General features: G+C 39.0%; 1 protein-coding gene across 1 annotated transcript in view; it reads left to right on the forward strand.

The window, feature by feature from the left end:
• The first annotated feature begins 211 nt into the window (after positions 1-211).
• The window catches only part of LOC108712399 (rod cGMP-specific 3',5'-cyclic phosphodiesterase subunit alpha-like), a 47634-nt gene continuing 31879 nt past the window's right edge, over positions 212-15966 (forward strand). Inside the window, exons 1-2 of the mRNA XM_041588706.1 lie at positions 212-900; positions 13585-13737. Of these exons, the coding sequence (XP_041444640.1) occupies positions 427-900; positions 13585-13737 (627 nt within the window). The 5' untranslated portion in view covers positions 212-426. The remainder of the gene's footprint in view (positions 901-13584; positions 13738-15966) is intronic.

Below are 15966 nucleotides of genomic sequence, written 5' to 3' on the forward strand. Positions count from 1 at the left end.
TCTTAAACTGCCATCTGTAGTGGCCTCTGCTTCATTGGCATTGACAGTGGTCTGCAGCCTTTAACTCGATTGGCTAGTGGATTATAGAGTTGTCATGTGACCATTTAAAATGATCAGGGTAATCCCCATTTCACCTTCACTATTAGCGGAATAATGCTAGCCTTGCTAAGAATCATCTTAAGTGTATTCTACCAAATCAGGCTTACAGCTCAGAGAAAGAAGATGGCATGACTCCGAGATCTCCTTTTGTCTCCTGAAGGAGAAACACCCAGGGGATACCTGGATTTCCCTGGGTTTAAATTTTTTTCCCCACCCTAAATTTTTGTGTTGATTGTTTTTGTTGCAGATTTTCTACCTTTGGATTCATAGGCATTTCTGTAAAGTTGCAGTCTGATTTCCTGTAAGATTTAAGCCACGGTTTACATCATGAGTTCTATAACACAGTCGGAAGTGGAGAAATTTCTGGATTCCAACCCATCCTTTGCCAAACAGTACTATGACCTTAAATTTAGACCCGGCATAATCTGTGATCTACTCAGCACCGAAAGGACCAATGTGGACTTCTCCCACGTTCATACTTTAAGCAGCGTGGAGGAGAGTGAGATTGTCTTTGACCTCATCAGAGTATTCCAGGAGAACCTCAATCTTGAAAGATGTGTTTTCAGTGTGCTCAAGATGATGTCTTTCATAATTCAGGCAGAGCGCATGAGTTTGTTCATGTACCGCATGAGGAATGGCACCGCTGAGCTTGCCACCAGACTTTTTAACGTTAATATAGATGCCACCTTGGATGAGTGTGTGGTGGTTCCAGATTCTGAGATTGTGTTTCCCCTGGATACTGGAGTGTTGGGCTTTGTGGCACAATCTAAGAAATTAGTGAATGTTGCAGATGTGACAAAGGTGAGTCCAACAATGTTATATGTAATAAAAAAGAACAAAGGAACTTGCGTCCTTCATAAAGAATACCTCTGTGTACTATTGATTTATTTGTTAGTTGAGGCAACAGTGCCATGTAAAGGAGCACTGCTTCAGCAATCTGAAAATTTGGGATATCATGTTACTTATAATTACGTGGGAGTTCAAACAGGGCACTTACAATACATATGGGTATCTAATCTGGGATTAAATCTTTCTTTTCATGTCTGTCAGATAAGCTCCATGCACTGAGCTCTGCGTCACATCTGAAGAATGAATATACTTTAGTCATGGAACCAAATACCTAGTATTTCAGCACTTATATACACGTATATCCAGCTCACATCTAAAATTATATCCGCTGATGCAAACACTATATGCCAAAAAAAATTTATAGTCACTATTTAACAATATACATATATAACACACAGCTTTATGTAATAGACAGATAGAAGGCCTCAACACTGGCCAAATTTGCCCATGGGCGGTAACCTATAGCAACCAATAAGTGATTGACTTTGTTTCAGCCAGCTGCATGTAGAACAATGAATGCAACAATTTGGTTGTCATTGGTTACTAGTCAGTGTTCATAAATGACCCCCTCTAAGTCTGCCCAGGAGCAGTAACCTTTAGCAACCAATCAACATATAGCATTTATTGGTCAACTGTTGAAAAAATGTCTTATTAACTTACTTACTGCTCCTGGGCAAACATTTAACAACATTGGACAAATCTGATTTCTGTTACTTTGTTTAATTGCTTGCTATGGGTTACTGCATTTTGGCAAACATATGTTTTAATACTTAGAGTGAGTAACCCAGTTCTCGTATCATTATAAGAGACTATTCAGATAACAGACATCTGAGATAAAATCTAAGACCAATATTTTGCAACACTACTAGATTTTGAGCCTTTAATTAGATAAGTCATTGAGATAAGGCAAAGCAAAACAACTGAATAGCAAATATATTTTACATTGTATAATTGTTTCTGTGGGCTTTTGGGCAGATCATAAACAAATATAACCAGGTGGCACTTTGTTTAGACTAGTTAAGAGATTGTTGAATGCAACAGAGCAATTTTGCTAAACTAAAAACCATGGCTTAGGGCAGTGACACACGAGGAGATTAATCACTAGCGATAAATCGCTGCTTCTCTGGGCAACTAATCTCCTGCACTCTCCAGTAAAAAGCTTTCCCATAGGCAATAATGTGAATCGCTGGTGGTAAAACACATGTCACTCCAGTCTCCCAAAATTGCTTGAAGTTTCCTCTTGTAGCAATTTTGGGAGACTAGAGTGACACGTGTTTTACCACCAGCGATTCACATTATTGCCTATGGGAAAGCTTTTTACTGGAGTGTGCAGGAGATTAGTTGCCCAGAGAAGCAGCAATTTATCGCTAGCGATTAATCTCCTGGTGTGTCACTGCTCTTATGTTCTTGTTTAATGTTGCCAAGGCTTAGTGGTTGTTGGGGGCCTTAAACCTAAACAGCAGTTGGGTAGAGATTTGTAGTGGAAGCTTATTTGCTCAGAAACTATTGTGCCACAAAGAGAAGTCTGAACAAAGTAATTGTAACACATCCCAGGAACCAGCCTGTTCCTTTATTGAACAACAAGTCTATAAATTATAGGGAGCACAATCTAAATGTATTCAAAAGCCAACCAAAAACAATATATTTGTTAATATGTTCTGTGCTTGAATGTATTGCTTTTAGTGATGTTCTGATTGTCACAGTCACAGTGTGACAACTGCTCTAAGCCATCAAATCGAGCTTTCACTTGTCAAATCTATAATTGCTTTAACAAGCACTTAATTTTCCTTTGTATGGGAAGAGCTGAAGGACAGAGGGGGTGGTTTGATATTTAGGGTTACAGTACAGAGGTTGTTTATCAACTACTGCCATCAGTTGGAAAACAATGGTGGTCAAATCCCTCATGTGCCATAGCCTTAAAGGAGAAGGAAAGGTTAAAACTAAGTAAGCCTTATCAGAAAGGTCCATCTAAATATACCAGTAAACCCCCAAAGTAGTGCTGCTCTGAGTCCCCTGTCAAAAGAAACACTGCATTTCTTTCCTTCTATTGTGTACTCATGGGCTTCTGTATCAGACTTCCTGCCTTCAGCTTAAACCTCATTGCCCTGGGCAAGAGCATGCTCAGTTTGCTCCTCTTCCCCCCCCCTCCCTTTTCTACTGTAATCTGAGCCCAGAGCAGGGAGAGACTCAGGCAGGAAGTGATGTCACACCACATTAATACTGCAGCTCCTATCCTAAACAAACAGAGAGTTTCTAGAGCTTTTTACTCAGGTATCGTAAAACATTCTACAGAATAAATATAGCGTTCTAGCTTGCACTATTGCAGCTAATCTATTGGCAATAAAATGCCTCTATGGCTTTCCTTCTCCTTTAAAGGAGTATTCAACAAAATAACTATTTATAGAACGCATGACATTTATTGCATGTGAGCAGTTGCATACAAGACTTTTACCACCATGGTCAGAGCCATACATAGGTTGGAAGGGTGTAAAATGTGGAGTTAGGTTCTCTAGTGTAAGAAATCCAAATCCTATTTCACATCTGGCAGTTTTGCCGATTATTCAGGGTTTGGAGGATGCCAAAGGGAATGCTAAGTGCTGGAATGTGTAAGGCTTGGTGGATGAGAAATAATGATCTGGGAAGGATTTTCAATGTTTGGGCTAGAGGCCTTGGTCCTGGTAAAAACAAAACTTAATGCTACAGCATACCATTGTGGAAGCAGTTTCAGGACAGTTATTCTCTGTTTGAGATTGCTAATACCTCCATGTATCAAGCTAAGTCTGTGTAGAGTTAGTTTTCTGTGATGGGAGAAGAAAAACTTGACTGGCCTGCCCAGAGCCCTGACCTCAACCCAACTCAGGATAATTGAAACACCAAGTGCCAGGCCTGATCATTCAACATCATCAGCAAACACACTAATTCTCTTACGGCTGTTTCAACATTTATTATAAAACTGTGCCAACAAAGTAGAGTGGTTATAATTGCAAAGGGAGGACCATATTGATTTAAAATCCTAGGTTTTAGAATGAATGTTGCACAGGCAGGTGTCTGGATACTTTTTGACAAAATACAAAGTTATAAAATAGGCCAATCATAAAGACAGGGCTGACTTGCACCCAGTGTCGGACTGGCCCACTGGTATACCAGGAAAACTCCCGGTGGACCCAGGTGTCAGTGGGCCCTACGGCTTCTAAACATTTGGCCTATTTCATGGCCATTCCTTATGATTCTCTATGAGAATAAAGAGGCTAAATAGATGGATTAATAGATTATAGTATGTAAGGAAAAGAGACTAGGAGAATAGAGATTGAGTGAGGAGAGGAAGAATAATAGTACTGAGAGTGGGCCCCTGGTCTAAGGTTTTTGGGTGGGCCCCTGGTGTCCCAGTCCGACACTGCTTGCCCCTCGTGACGCCTCATGGCAGATTTTTTATTCAGGGCAAGGTGCCGAGTGAAGAAGGGCATTCCATATTAGCATGAAGAAGGGCACTCTGTATGAGCATGAAGAAGGACACTCCATATGAGCACTAAGGGGTGGACTTCTTTGCTCTACTGTCTGGGGTCCTATTATAGGCCACTGTAGTGAAACATAACACCAATATGCCAATCTAGCAATACCATGAAGCCATTTGTATTAATCAGTGCCTTAGACTCTCACATCACTTCCTCCTAATTCTCACAGCACCCAAACAACCCCTTCATTTAATCCAATCAACCACAGCCTAAATCAAACATCTTCTCTCCATTGCCTAGTTAATGTCCTTATCTCAACACAAAGTTACTTGTCCATTCTTCCATTCAGGATATAGAAATACCAAACTATTTCTGTAAAACCTTTTTTAAACCTAAGATATTTCCAGCTGCAAACATAACACAAATCTCTAAACATAGGCAAAGTAACAATTGTATTCTGCATAAACAAAATGGATTCCAAAAGGAAAATTCTCATTACACACTTTTTATAAATTATAAGTGTATATTTGATTTTTCTCAAAGATGTATATTTTATCTACTCCTGAGACATGTGTTCAATATAAAGCCCATTATTGTAAAAGGTACAGTGTAAAGAATATGGATTATATTTACAGATGCCCCAATGTTCAGGAACAAGCCTTTGTCAAGCAGAGAATTCCACTGATAAGCTGTAACCAATAAATAGTTTACCCCTACCGGACACAAACCATTAACATTGCTATATGGTATTTGGTTTTCCTCCCCCTTTGTTTGGTGAACCAGGGATGGACTTCGGATGCATTGGTCTTTGTAGTCTCTTTGTAGAGCAATACACTGAAGTTAATGAAATGGTCTCAAGGCCTAAGACTGTTCTTAATGACTAATTTGTAAGGTTGGGAGGATTGAGGCTTTAATTTTCCAGCTCCCAGTGAAGTATTTTTAAAACTAAGTGTGACCCTGCTCTGTAAGTCAGACCTTATGCAAAACTAGTCTATGCCTCATAGAAACTGAGGCAGGCCTTACAGTATATCCAATGTGATAGATGTCTCTAACACTCTGAATTATTCTTAAAATGGATATGATAATAATTATGCAATGATTTGTATTTGTGCAGATGTAAATAATTATAAATTGCATGTTTACTTTGTGGTTTTGGATTTAAGAATCATTGAGTTTTGTTTAGATCCCAGTAGCAGGTCAGGTTCCCACCTCCATTTTTATTTAGATCCCTGCAGCAGGTCCGCTTCCTGCATCTAAACAGTGGAAACCTTGTACTCCCAGAAGCATCATAGATGTTTCTATGATGTTTACAGTACTCAAAAGAAGAGCTGTATGTGAATGTCAAGAGTCCTCTAAAACCGCCATTCATTGCCGGGTGATGCTACCACAGATATGATCAAGGTGCATATATAGTGAATAAAGTACCCCCTCTTGTAAAATATAAGGATATTATAAGTTACCGAGGAGTTTCATGACCATATAAATACACAAGTTTCAATGAGTCAGGTGACAGAAATGACATCAGAACTCACGTTTATAACTGATGACATCAGAACTCACCGTTTATAAGGATATAATTTACAAGATATTCATGGCTTTTGTATATATATAAAATATATGGCTATATGTCAGGTAGCAGTAAGAGTGCCTGCATTAACACACTGTATTGCTGGTTACTCTGGGATGAAAAACTGGTCTACACGGAACATTAAATATCATAACATACCAAGACTCCATCATATCATTGTATTACTGGAATAATATGCACAAAGCCCATTGCACAGCATTGCTGAACTCGCGGGAGTAAAAACGTTCTTTGAACTGAGTCTCTCACCCGTCTGCAAAGGTTAAAAAAACAAGAAGATCAGAAGGGAAAACTAGTGTTGTTACGATCAGGTTAAAAAAAATATAATAAATAGCATACCTGTAAGTAAGGTTTAACTGTACATAAATATTATAAAGCAGACTTTGAGGTCCCTTGTTCATGCTGATCTCAACTATTAGTATAAGTGGCATGCCTAGACTTACATGCACAAAGCCAACTGCATTGCATTACTAGGCTATCTGGGGTGATAATAAAGCTTACTGTATCTCTGGGATATAAACACAACGCTCATTGATTTATATTTCTGGCTGGTCTAGGATGATAATCTTAAAGGCCCTTATAGTATTAAAATTGGCCTGTGATATTATGCAGAAATCGCTCTGTATGACTTTTCTAGGTTAATAAAAAGGCACCACCTGTAATTCCCTTTAAAATCCAAAATATCTGCTTCTACACACAACAATTTACAGCCTTATATATTTAAATTATTATGTGATGTATATTTTTGTCATTTGAATTTGCATTATAATTGGGAAATGCAAAAATACCCATCATTGCCTCTAAGGCACATTTTTAGTTGATAATCAGTACAAGGGTGAGATGAGCCTAATCTCTGGTTTATCTCATAATACCCTTGTGCTTAGGTGTCTGAGATATGCGCAATATAAAATAAAACAAATTCTCCCTTAGAAGCATCATAGAACACAAAGGTCCCTAAATATAACCTCTATTATGCATATTTAATTTGTCAGGGGGCCAGCAGCTCTTATTAAACTTTATCAAAGCACTTATTGTAGGAGGCTTTTTATTTGGAATGTAATCCTGTTTTTTGGATTGCAAGATTAAAATGTTTGCAGTATTTGCTAAAGCAGAAAATATCCTGAAAATGTTCTTTCAGAGCAAAACCAGAATGCGATCAGTTGGCAAGTGCAAAAAGGCACAGCTGTGACATTTTCATATTGATGATCAAGATACAGATTAGGTATAATGTTATAAATGTCACAGTGGCTGTACCAGAGCTAGTATCTCATAGCAACCAGTCAAAAAGCAGCATTTACTGTCACCTGTTTATAAGCAAATATCCAATGGGCTACTATAGGTTACTTAACCTGGCACAAAATAAAACATATTTCATTATCCATGAATTGTAATCAGGGCATACTGCCATCTCCTGGTCACAAATAAGTATGATTCCACTGGTCAACTTTTTATGAAGAAAAAAGCAATGTGAAAATATACATACAATACCTGCAATATACTCTATGGGGCAGATTTACTAAAGGGCAAAGTGACCAATGCTGGCGATTCGCCAGCGTTCCCATTTTTAGGCACTTCGCCGATTTACTAACAGGCGCAGGCATAACTTCGATAGCAAAGAAAAAAAAAGTCCAAAAAAAACGCTGGCGTCTTTTCCTTTTTTTTCAGAGTGATAACCTGCAATAGTCCTTAAAATTGGTTAAAATTATTTGGTAACCGGGTTTCCCCATACATTTCCTAACATATGTAACAGGGCTGTCCAACTGGCGGCCCGCGACCCCCCTTTATGTGGCCCTCCACATCAAAGTCTGCCTGCTGTGTCTGCTTACCATATGTTAACTTTAAAATGTATCACTACAGAGATTAACCCGTCCCTGCATTGTTTAAACATCAAATTCAGACTAATAGAACTAATATTGTTCACACCTGTAATCCCCCTGTATTGTTCACACTTGTGACACCTCTATTGTTTATATTCTAAAGGCCTGTACTGTTCCACCTGAGACCCAGACTGAAACTGCCCACATTGTTCACTTGTTCACACCTTATTCAAAATGCAAATGGTGCACCAGCACTGTGTCACTGTATATAGTACATATTAGACTGGTCCTGATTTTCCTGCTCTGTTCTGTTTTCCCTATGCTCCCTGTGTGTGTCATATTTTGCCTGCTCTTTGCACCCTGTGTTTGCCATACTCTGTCTGACCTATGATCCCTATGGAACAAAAGTCTAGTATTTGTTCTTGGGGTTTGTTAGCATTTGGAAATTATTGTTAGGGGCCCCTAAGGTGTTTAATCATATGCTGAAGTACTGTATTATACACAGGGGAGGCATATGGATTTAAGGGTATGTCTTAATATGACAACTTTTTTCACATATGCGTGCCAGGCCAAGGTAGTTTGGCACCCTGCTTCAATCAGTGCCCCCTGTCCTGCATTACCATTTCCCTCCTTACCATGATGGTTTTTAAATAAAGAGAGCAAGAAAATGTACAACACTTTTTTATTTATATTACTGCCCCCTGTTCCTGTACCAGCAAGCCCAGCAGCCATCCATCATACAGCTCCCCTGGACCTGTGCCAGCAGCAGCCAAAAATAAATCTGATCACATCATATTGCCCCCAAGTATTTATGTACCTGTGCCAGCGCCCAGCCCAGCAGCAACAGCAAACATATGGCTCCCGGCCCAAATCTGTACCTGGCTGTGCCAGCAGGAAGCTTCACACTTTACAGTAATAGAAAGAAAGTCTTCAGTTCAGTGCAACTGTGCAAGGCTGAGAGCAGCAAGTGTGAGCCACACCAAGCAGCCCCCCAGCTCTCTGCCTCTCTCTGCCATCCATTATTACTATTACTTGCTAGCAAGAGGGAGAAGGTGAAGGAGGGAGATTCCACCCGTCTGAGTGACCATGATTACTGAAACAAATCATTAAATAAACACTTGAAAAAAAAAGAAAAAAAAAAACCCCATTAAAAGTGCGCCCCTCAATGATGGCGTCCTAGACAGCCGCCTTCTCTGCCTACCCCTAGTTCCGGCCCTGATTCCTGCAGTGAGCTGCTAACCATCTGGTTTTTTTGGTGTGCTATTAATGTCGGCATGGTCTTCTGGTAAAATGGGTGTGGTTTAAAGTGGGTGTGGTCTAAAAACAGGGAGTGGCTAACACTGGCTTCCATTATTGGCCCTCCACCATGTAGATTAGAAAAATTCCGGCCCTTCTGTATGATATAAATTGGATAGCACTGATAGGGAACATAAACTATACAGTGGGCTCAAGTGTAGGGCATTATAACAACTCTATTTTCTTTATTAAGGTTCCCTGGACTTGTGTAATGTAACGTATTTGCTGCAAAATATACGTCCATTCAACTTTATAATTTTCCGCCGTATGCAAATTAGCCTGAGTGATTACCTCTAATGAAGTTGCGCTAGGCATAATTGACCGCTAGCAAATCTTCGCTTTGATTGCCGAAGTAACACTATCGAAAATTCCCCAGCGTTTGGCGTTGTTGACGCAACTGCGCATTTTAGTAAATCAGTGTTGTCTAAGTGAATTTTCGACTGGCGAAGTTTAGTTATGGGTGCGATGCCGTCGCAGGCAAATTTTCGCCGATTAGTAACTTTCCCCCTATGTATTTCAGTGGCAATGGGTCATGAGTATCACTTCCTTATAATATTATACCCAAAATCAATTTACTCACTCTTCCTAGCAATCTAGACATGAATCTTTTATTTTAATGAGTTATCAATAAGCAACAAAGTATATTTTCCTTTCCTTTGCCATTTTAGGAAATGTATCTAGCTGTAGTTATGTAAAGATCTGACAAGAAAGTCCATGCTAATCTTATAATCCTAATTTAATTAGAATAGTCTTAGATTAACCTGCAAGAAGAACATTATTATCTGTAGGTCTGCTTCCAGTACTGTGTGTGTGCCCTTGTTTGCTAAGCTTAAATTGACTTAATTAACCAATGAATTTATCACCTTTTAAATGCAATTTTTAATTTCCAAAGTGGTATCCTGTACCCTGAGGTGTGCATGGGTTTTTATCTGTTTGAGGATTTGTGCCTTTCTATGTGCATGCAATGTGTGAGTGTGTGCCCATGTCTTTGTGTCTATAGGGGCCATTTATTATTTCCCGGGCACAAGTGTTATGGCACTAAGGGGTGTAAGGGCACATGCTTAATTACCAAGCACTTGAGTCCCTGGGAATGCTACTCTGTGCCCCAAGGATCAAAAATCTGGTGCTCAGTGCAAAGAGCAGCATCAGGAGACACAGCCAACCCTCCAATACAACATTCACTAACACAATCAGTGATTACTAAGCACCCTTTAGTACTTTAGCACTTGCACTCCAGGGAATAAAAAATAACCCCCTACAGCAGAATGGTGCGGGAACCCCAGTGTGATCCAAGGCCACTGCTATGGTTGAGGCAGGCTAAGCCCAGCAAGTCTGACACTCAATACTAAGTAGAAAGGGGTATGTTCTGTATCACTTTCAGTTGAATGTGTCTCTTGCCTGCAAGCTAATTGCTGTGGATAGGATAATAATAATAATAAAGTGCTTCAGTCAACAAGATTTTGTGTACAAAATAAAGGTATGCTGACTTAAGAGTGATGTCATTCTAAAAATGTTTTTGCATGAGCTTCCCTGACCTTGGGACTATGCACCTACTGTTACACTGGTGACAATTATTTCTTATATTTTGCATTCAGTGTTGCGCTTTATACTTGTGTTATTCCAGATAAACCTGTTTAGTAGCAATATGTAAAAGCAAGTTGGGTAAGTAGATATAGATGTGGCCTGAGTGCTGGCAACACTGGTTTCACTGTTTTTGGTTCCATCACCTTCTACAACAGTGTTAGAAAATAAAGACCTAATAAACTGGAGCTCAGAAATATAATGGAACTATAAGGGCATGATGGTCAGGAACAACTCTGACCCCCAGATACGGATTGAACAACTCAATGACTTAGTGACTTGGTTTTCACAGAGAGGATACCCTTTACAAGATCTACTAACATGCAGAGATCAAGCACTGATGTTCACACAAAGCAATCTCTTCCACAGGGATGACCATTCTGCCTCTACTTCTGATGAGGAGAGACTCGCATTTCTCACTACTTATATTCCAGATAAGAAGCCACCTATCGATGCACTGACTATATGATCATTGATCAGTGTTGGAACAAGACAGGACACTTCCTCCTTCCATTAGATCACAACTACCTGTTGCGTATAGACAAGACAGGAGCCTTAGAGACTTTATGGTCAAGACAAACCCAACCCACTGTTATCCGACTACAACTTCAAGCTCTTGGCTGCCTGCCCAAAGGACTGGATACTATGAGGCCGATTCACTAAGGGTCGAATTTCGAAGTTAAAAATACTTCGAAATTCGACCCTCGGATTGAAATCCTTCGACTTCGAATATCGAAGTCGAAGGATTTAGCGCTGATCCTGCGATCGATCGATCGAAGGATTTTCAGTTCGATCGAACGATTAAATCCTTCGAATCGAACGATTCGAAGGATTTTAATCCAACGATCGAAGGAAAATCCTTCGATCAAAAAATCACAGGCAAGCCTATGGGGACCTTCCCCATAGGCTAACATTGACTTCGGTAGCTTTTAGCTGCCGAAGTAGGGGGTCGAAGTTTTTTTTAAAGGGCAAGTACTTCGACTATCGAATGGTCGAATAGTCGAACGATTTTTCGTTCGATTCGTTCGATTTCGTTCGACTTCGAACGAATTTAACCAATTCGATGGTCGAAGTACCCAAAAAATACTTCGAAATTCGAAGTATTTTTCATTCGAATCCTTCACTCGAGCTTAGTGAATCAGCCCCTATGTGTTCCAATTGTACCACCTGGCTCTCGCACACCCTTGTGTGAGATAAATCAATGCTGTCTGGTGCACAATGGTAGAGGTTCGGCAACCTCAAATCCGGTACAGAAGTCAAGCAATCCAGAGGCACACAGAGCTGATGCAAGCAAGGAAGCACTGCTATACCGCAATAAACGTGCAAGGTGTTCCTTGCTTGCATCAGCTCTGTGTGTCTCTGGATTGCTTGACTTCTCTACTTTTCAGTATCCACATATGGGCCTGCAGCATTCAAATTAGACACAAACTCACATGTACTTTGAAATATGTAATTTACTTCTTCTAATGCCCATGTGGACTTATGTACATTGTAAAAACGATTACTTTGTTTAGGGATCATACGGCTAATCATCGATCTGCCATTCGGTTGGCCCTAGCTACTGGGAAGGTGGATACTCCAATCGCTGCACATTTCATGAACTCACTGGCAAGCTTGCGCTCCATGTTGATTGACTTTATCCCCCCAACAGCAAGGGGGGCAACCGAGACAAACTGTTGCTTCAGTGTGAACTACAACGGATCCATTGACTCAATACTATCAGTTCGTTTGGCTTAAATGAATTGATTTCTTAATCTCCTTTTTATTGACCCTAATACAGACTATGGAGATCTCTCTTTCAGCTGTGGAACTTTAATTATTGTTCAAAAAATTATTGTCTCTTTGAAATGGTGGAATATTTCAGCCCCGCAGCAGTGACTAATAATTTGTATAATTTGTATCTTGTTGATTTCCTTTGAGGGACATGCTGTAGGCAGGGTTCTCACCTCCTATGTACACAAATATATACTATTGGTCTTTATTAACAGTAGAGCCCCCTTCTGATGTATCTTTTCGTATTATGATTACAGGCATATTCACGGAACGCTACTCTAATACCTTTGACACATTTGTTCTTCCTGTGACCAGCCTGAATTTACAGTGTTGTATAGTTCATGGGTCAGAACCAGCCCGCATGGAGAATAACATATGGTCTATATATGAATATCTTATATTTAATACGGGCACAAGATCTTGAATGGCTCCAAGTTCTTTACTACTCGTTGCACTTGATCCAATAAATGAGGTGTGAGTTGCAGTTCATCGTGTCCCTTGTACTCTCTTCTAAGTGTTCCTTTTTTTATTATTATTTTTTTTTTCACTTTCTTGGTCCTGATGAATACACACTTATTATACTGGTGCTTTTATACATTAATTTTTTTACTTTTAGTATTGTTTCCTTGTAATTTGTTTAATTTGAACTTTGATGGGTGTGGGGGTGACCTTATTATTCACTGTGACGTCATACCTGTTTTCCCCACAAATGGAGGGTTTTTATCTGTGTGTTTGACTTTGACGCTTTGAAAACAGCTGTGGGAGCAGCCGAAATGTCAGTCTCACTTCAATAAATATTGTTAGATGCTTAAGACCTGTGAGTGCGGCTCTTTTTGAAATTTTTATATATATACTGATATTGTAAAATTGTAGCGTGCCATATATCCTAGTAGTGCTATATAAATAACGTTATACGTACATATTTAGGCAATATATGAAAAAAAATTTCTACTAGACCTAGTAGTGGCAACTATTATCACATGACAATCTAATTATATCTAATATCAAAGGTAAGAGGTGCATGAACAGTGACCAAGATCTTGATTTCCCATAAAAATAAAATGCCATTAATAAATAACCATCCCTGGTAAGTGTTACCTACTTACAGATTTGATTTTGTTTTTGTATTTAGGATTCTCATTTCTGCAGCTTTGTAGATAACCTTACTGAATATAAATCCAAAAGCATTCTGGCTGCCCCTGTGCTGAACGGAAAGGATGTTGTCGCTGTGATAATGGCCGTCAACAAAAAAGATGGCACCAGTTTCACCAATATTGACGAAGAGGTAAGAAAAGCACAATGGGGATATGTGCTGGAATGGTTTATTTGCTTAAAGGAATTGTTCAACTTTGAGTTAACTTTTAGTATGATGTAGAGTGATATTCAGAGACAATTTGTAATTGGTTTTCATTTTACATTTGTGGTTTTTGAGCTCATCAGCTCTCCAGTTTACAATTTCAGCAATTTGGTTGCTAGGGTTCAAATTCCACTAGCCACAATACATTTATTTGAATATGAAAATACTGGAATGTGAATAGTAGAAGGCCGGAATAGAAAGATGAGCAATAACCATAAATTTAGAGCCTTACAGAGCTTTTGCTATTAGATGGGATCATTGACACCCACTTGAAAGCTGGAAAGAAGAAAAAAGGTAAATAATAAAAAAAATCATTAAAAAAAAGAAAACCAACTGAAAATTTGTTAGAATTGGCCATTCTATAACATACTAAGGGGGTTAATAATCAAAGTCCGAAATTTATCTCAATATTTTCTGCTACAAACTCCGATCTAATCCGCTCGGATTTTTTACTCTTATTTATTATGATATTTTCCCGGAAATTTGCTTGGCAGAAAAAAAACTGATTTTCATGATTTTTTCGGATTTTTCATTTGATTTTTATGATTTTTTCAGCTTTTTCACCTTATGCTTTTCGCCCGAATACTTTGCGGCATTGCACGAAACCCATCAAGCACACATCAAAAAATCATTGTAACTTTGCCCATTGAATTATATGCAACCTCGACATGTCTGAGATGCCGGATTTTCAGATTCGGACCTTTCCATCCTCAGGGTTTAATAAATTCCGTGATTTTTTAAAAGTTTATAAAAAAAATCACACATTTTCGGGATTTTTGCATTTGGAGTTTAGTAGATAACCCCCTAAAAGTTAACTTAAAGCTGACCCAAGGCTTTAAAAGCAATTTAAGATTTCTAGAGCTGAAATTATACACATTAATATGTGTATATATATGTACAAAATGTGAAAAGAAAAAATATATTTATTTACATATGCATTATAGACAAGTACACATATTTATTGGATGTGAACTATTATCCTTTATCCAATTCAGAAATACTTGTATTTCAGTTTGAATGACCCTAATGCCAATGCTGTACATTTTATATTAGTGGGTTCCTCTATGATCCATGTTGAACTGTGTTTATCTGCCAGTGAATATTTATATAGTGCCACTACTGATTGGCATCTTAGTATAACTAACAGATTTTCAAAACAAGGAATACATTCAAAACCAAGAAAACTGATGCAGTAGCAAGAAAACAAGATCAGGAACTGTCAATCCAGCCTCACATCTTAACCGAATGTGAAATGCAGTGAAGATCTTCTGAAAGCTTAGGAACATCGAGAAATAATTCCACTTCCAGGGTCAGGGCCTTGCGGTTCAAATGATGGACAGGTCTGGACCAAGGAGGAAGCAGTAGGCTGAAAATCCATTTCATGGTAGCCAAAGGGTTAAAAAAAGCGTAGTCAGGATTCAGGCAAAAGTTCAATAAGCAGGCAGCAAGGAATCATAGTCAGAGTCAAGGCAAGACGTCAAAAGTCCAGGAATCAGTAATGGAGCACCCAGGAACACTAGTGAACGTGTCTTATAACTGGGCATTGAATCGGTAACCTCGGTGTCTTTATTTGAAATTTTGTAGCTGTTTTAGCTAAATGAAGCACAGTGCAGCGCAATGCCATCAGTGCATGTCGCTGGGAGTCTCCATCTTGAATACGAAGCAGAGCGATCCGCACTGGCGTGCTCCGGACAACTAGCAGTTGTAACAGGAGTTACCACGGTTTTAGCCACATCAAGACAAACATTAATGGATAGCAACTACAGATTCATTATGATAAAATAGATAGATATACATCATGATGTATTTATAATTCAGCATCTCCACCTTATTGGCGTGTGATAAATGATCAGTCTGTTATCTAATTACATTAGTTCCCAAGTAGCCATAAAGTTACAAAACATCAGAAATAAACTATACAAAATACTGGCAACAATGTCAAATGGCACAGGAGCAGGTGGAAGCAATTCACAGGCCCGGATTTGTGGCGAGGCCACAAAGGCCACTAAAGCCTAAAAAAAAATCATGGTAATTTAATCCAAAATTGCACTTTGCACAATGTATTGTGGTTTGTAAACGACCCCTGTACTGTTGTTGGGTAAACTATAGTGCATATTCAGTTCATAGATTCGATACAGAAAGTTTTTTGCCAATAAA

This window comes from Xenopus laevis, chromosome 3S (genome assembly GCF_017654675.1).
Source record: "Xenopus laevis strain J_2021 chromosome 3S, Xenopus_laevis_v10.1, whole genome shotgun sequence".
NCBI lineage: Eukaryota > Metazoa > Chordata > Amphibia > Anura > Pipidae > Xenopus > Xenopus laevis.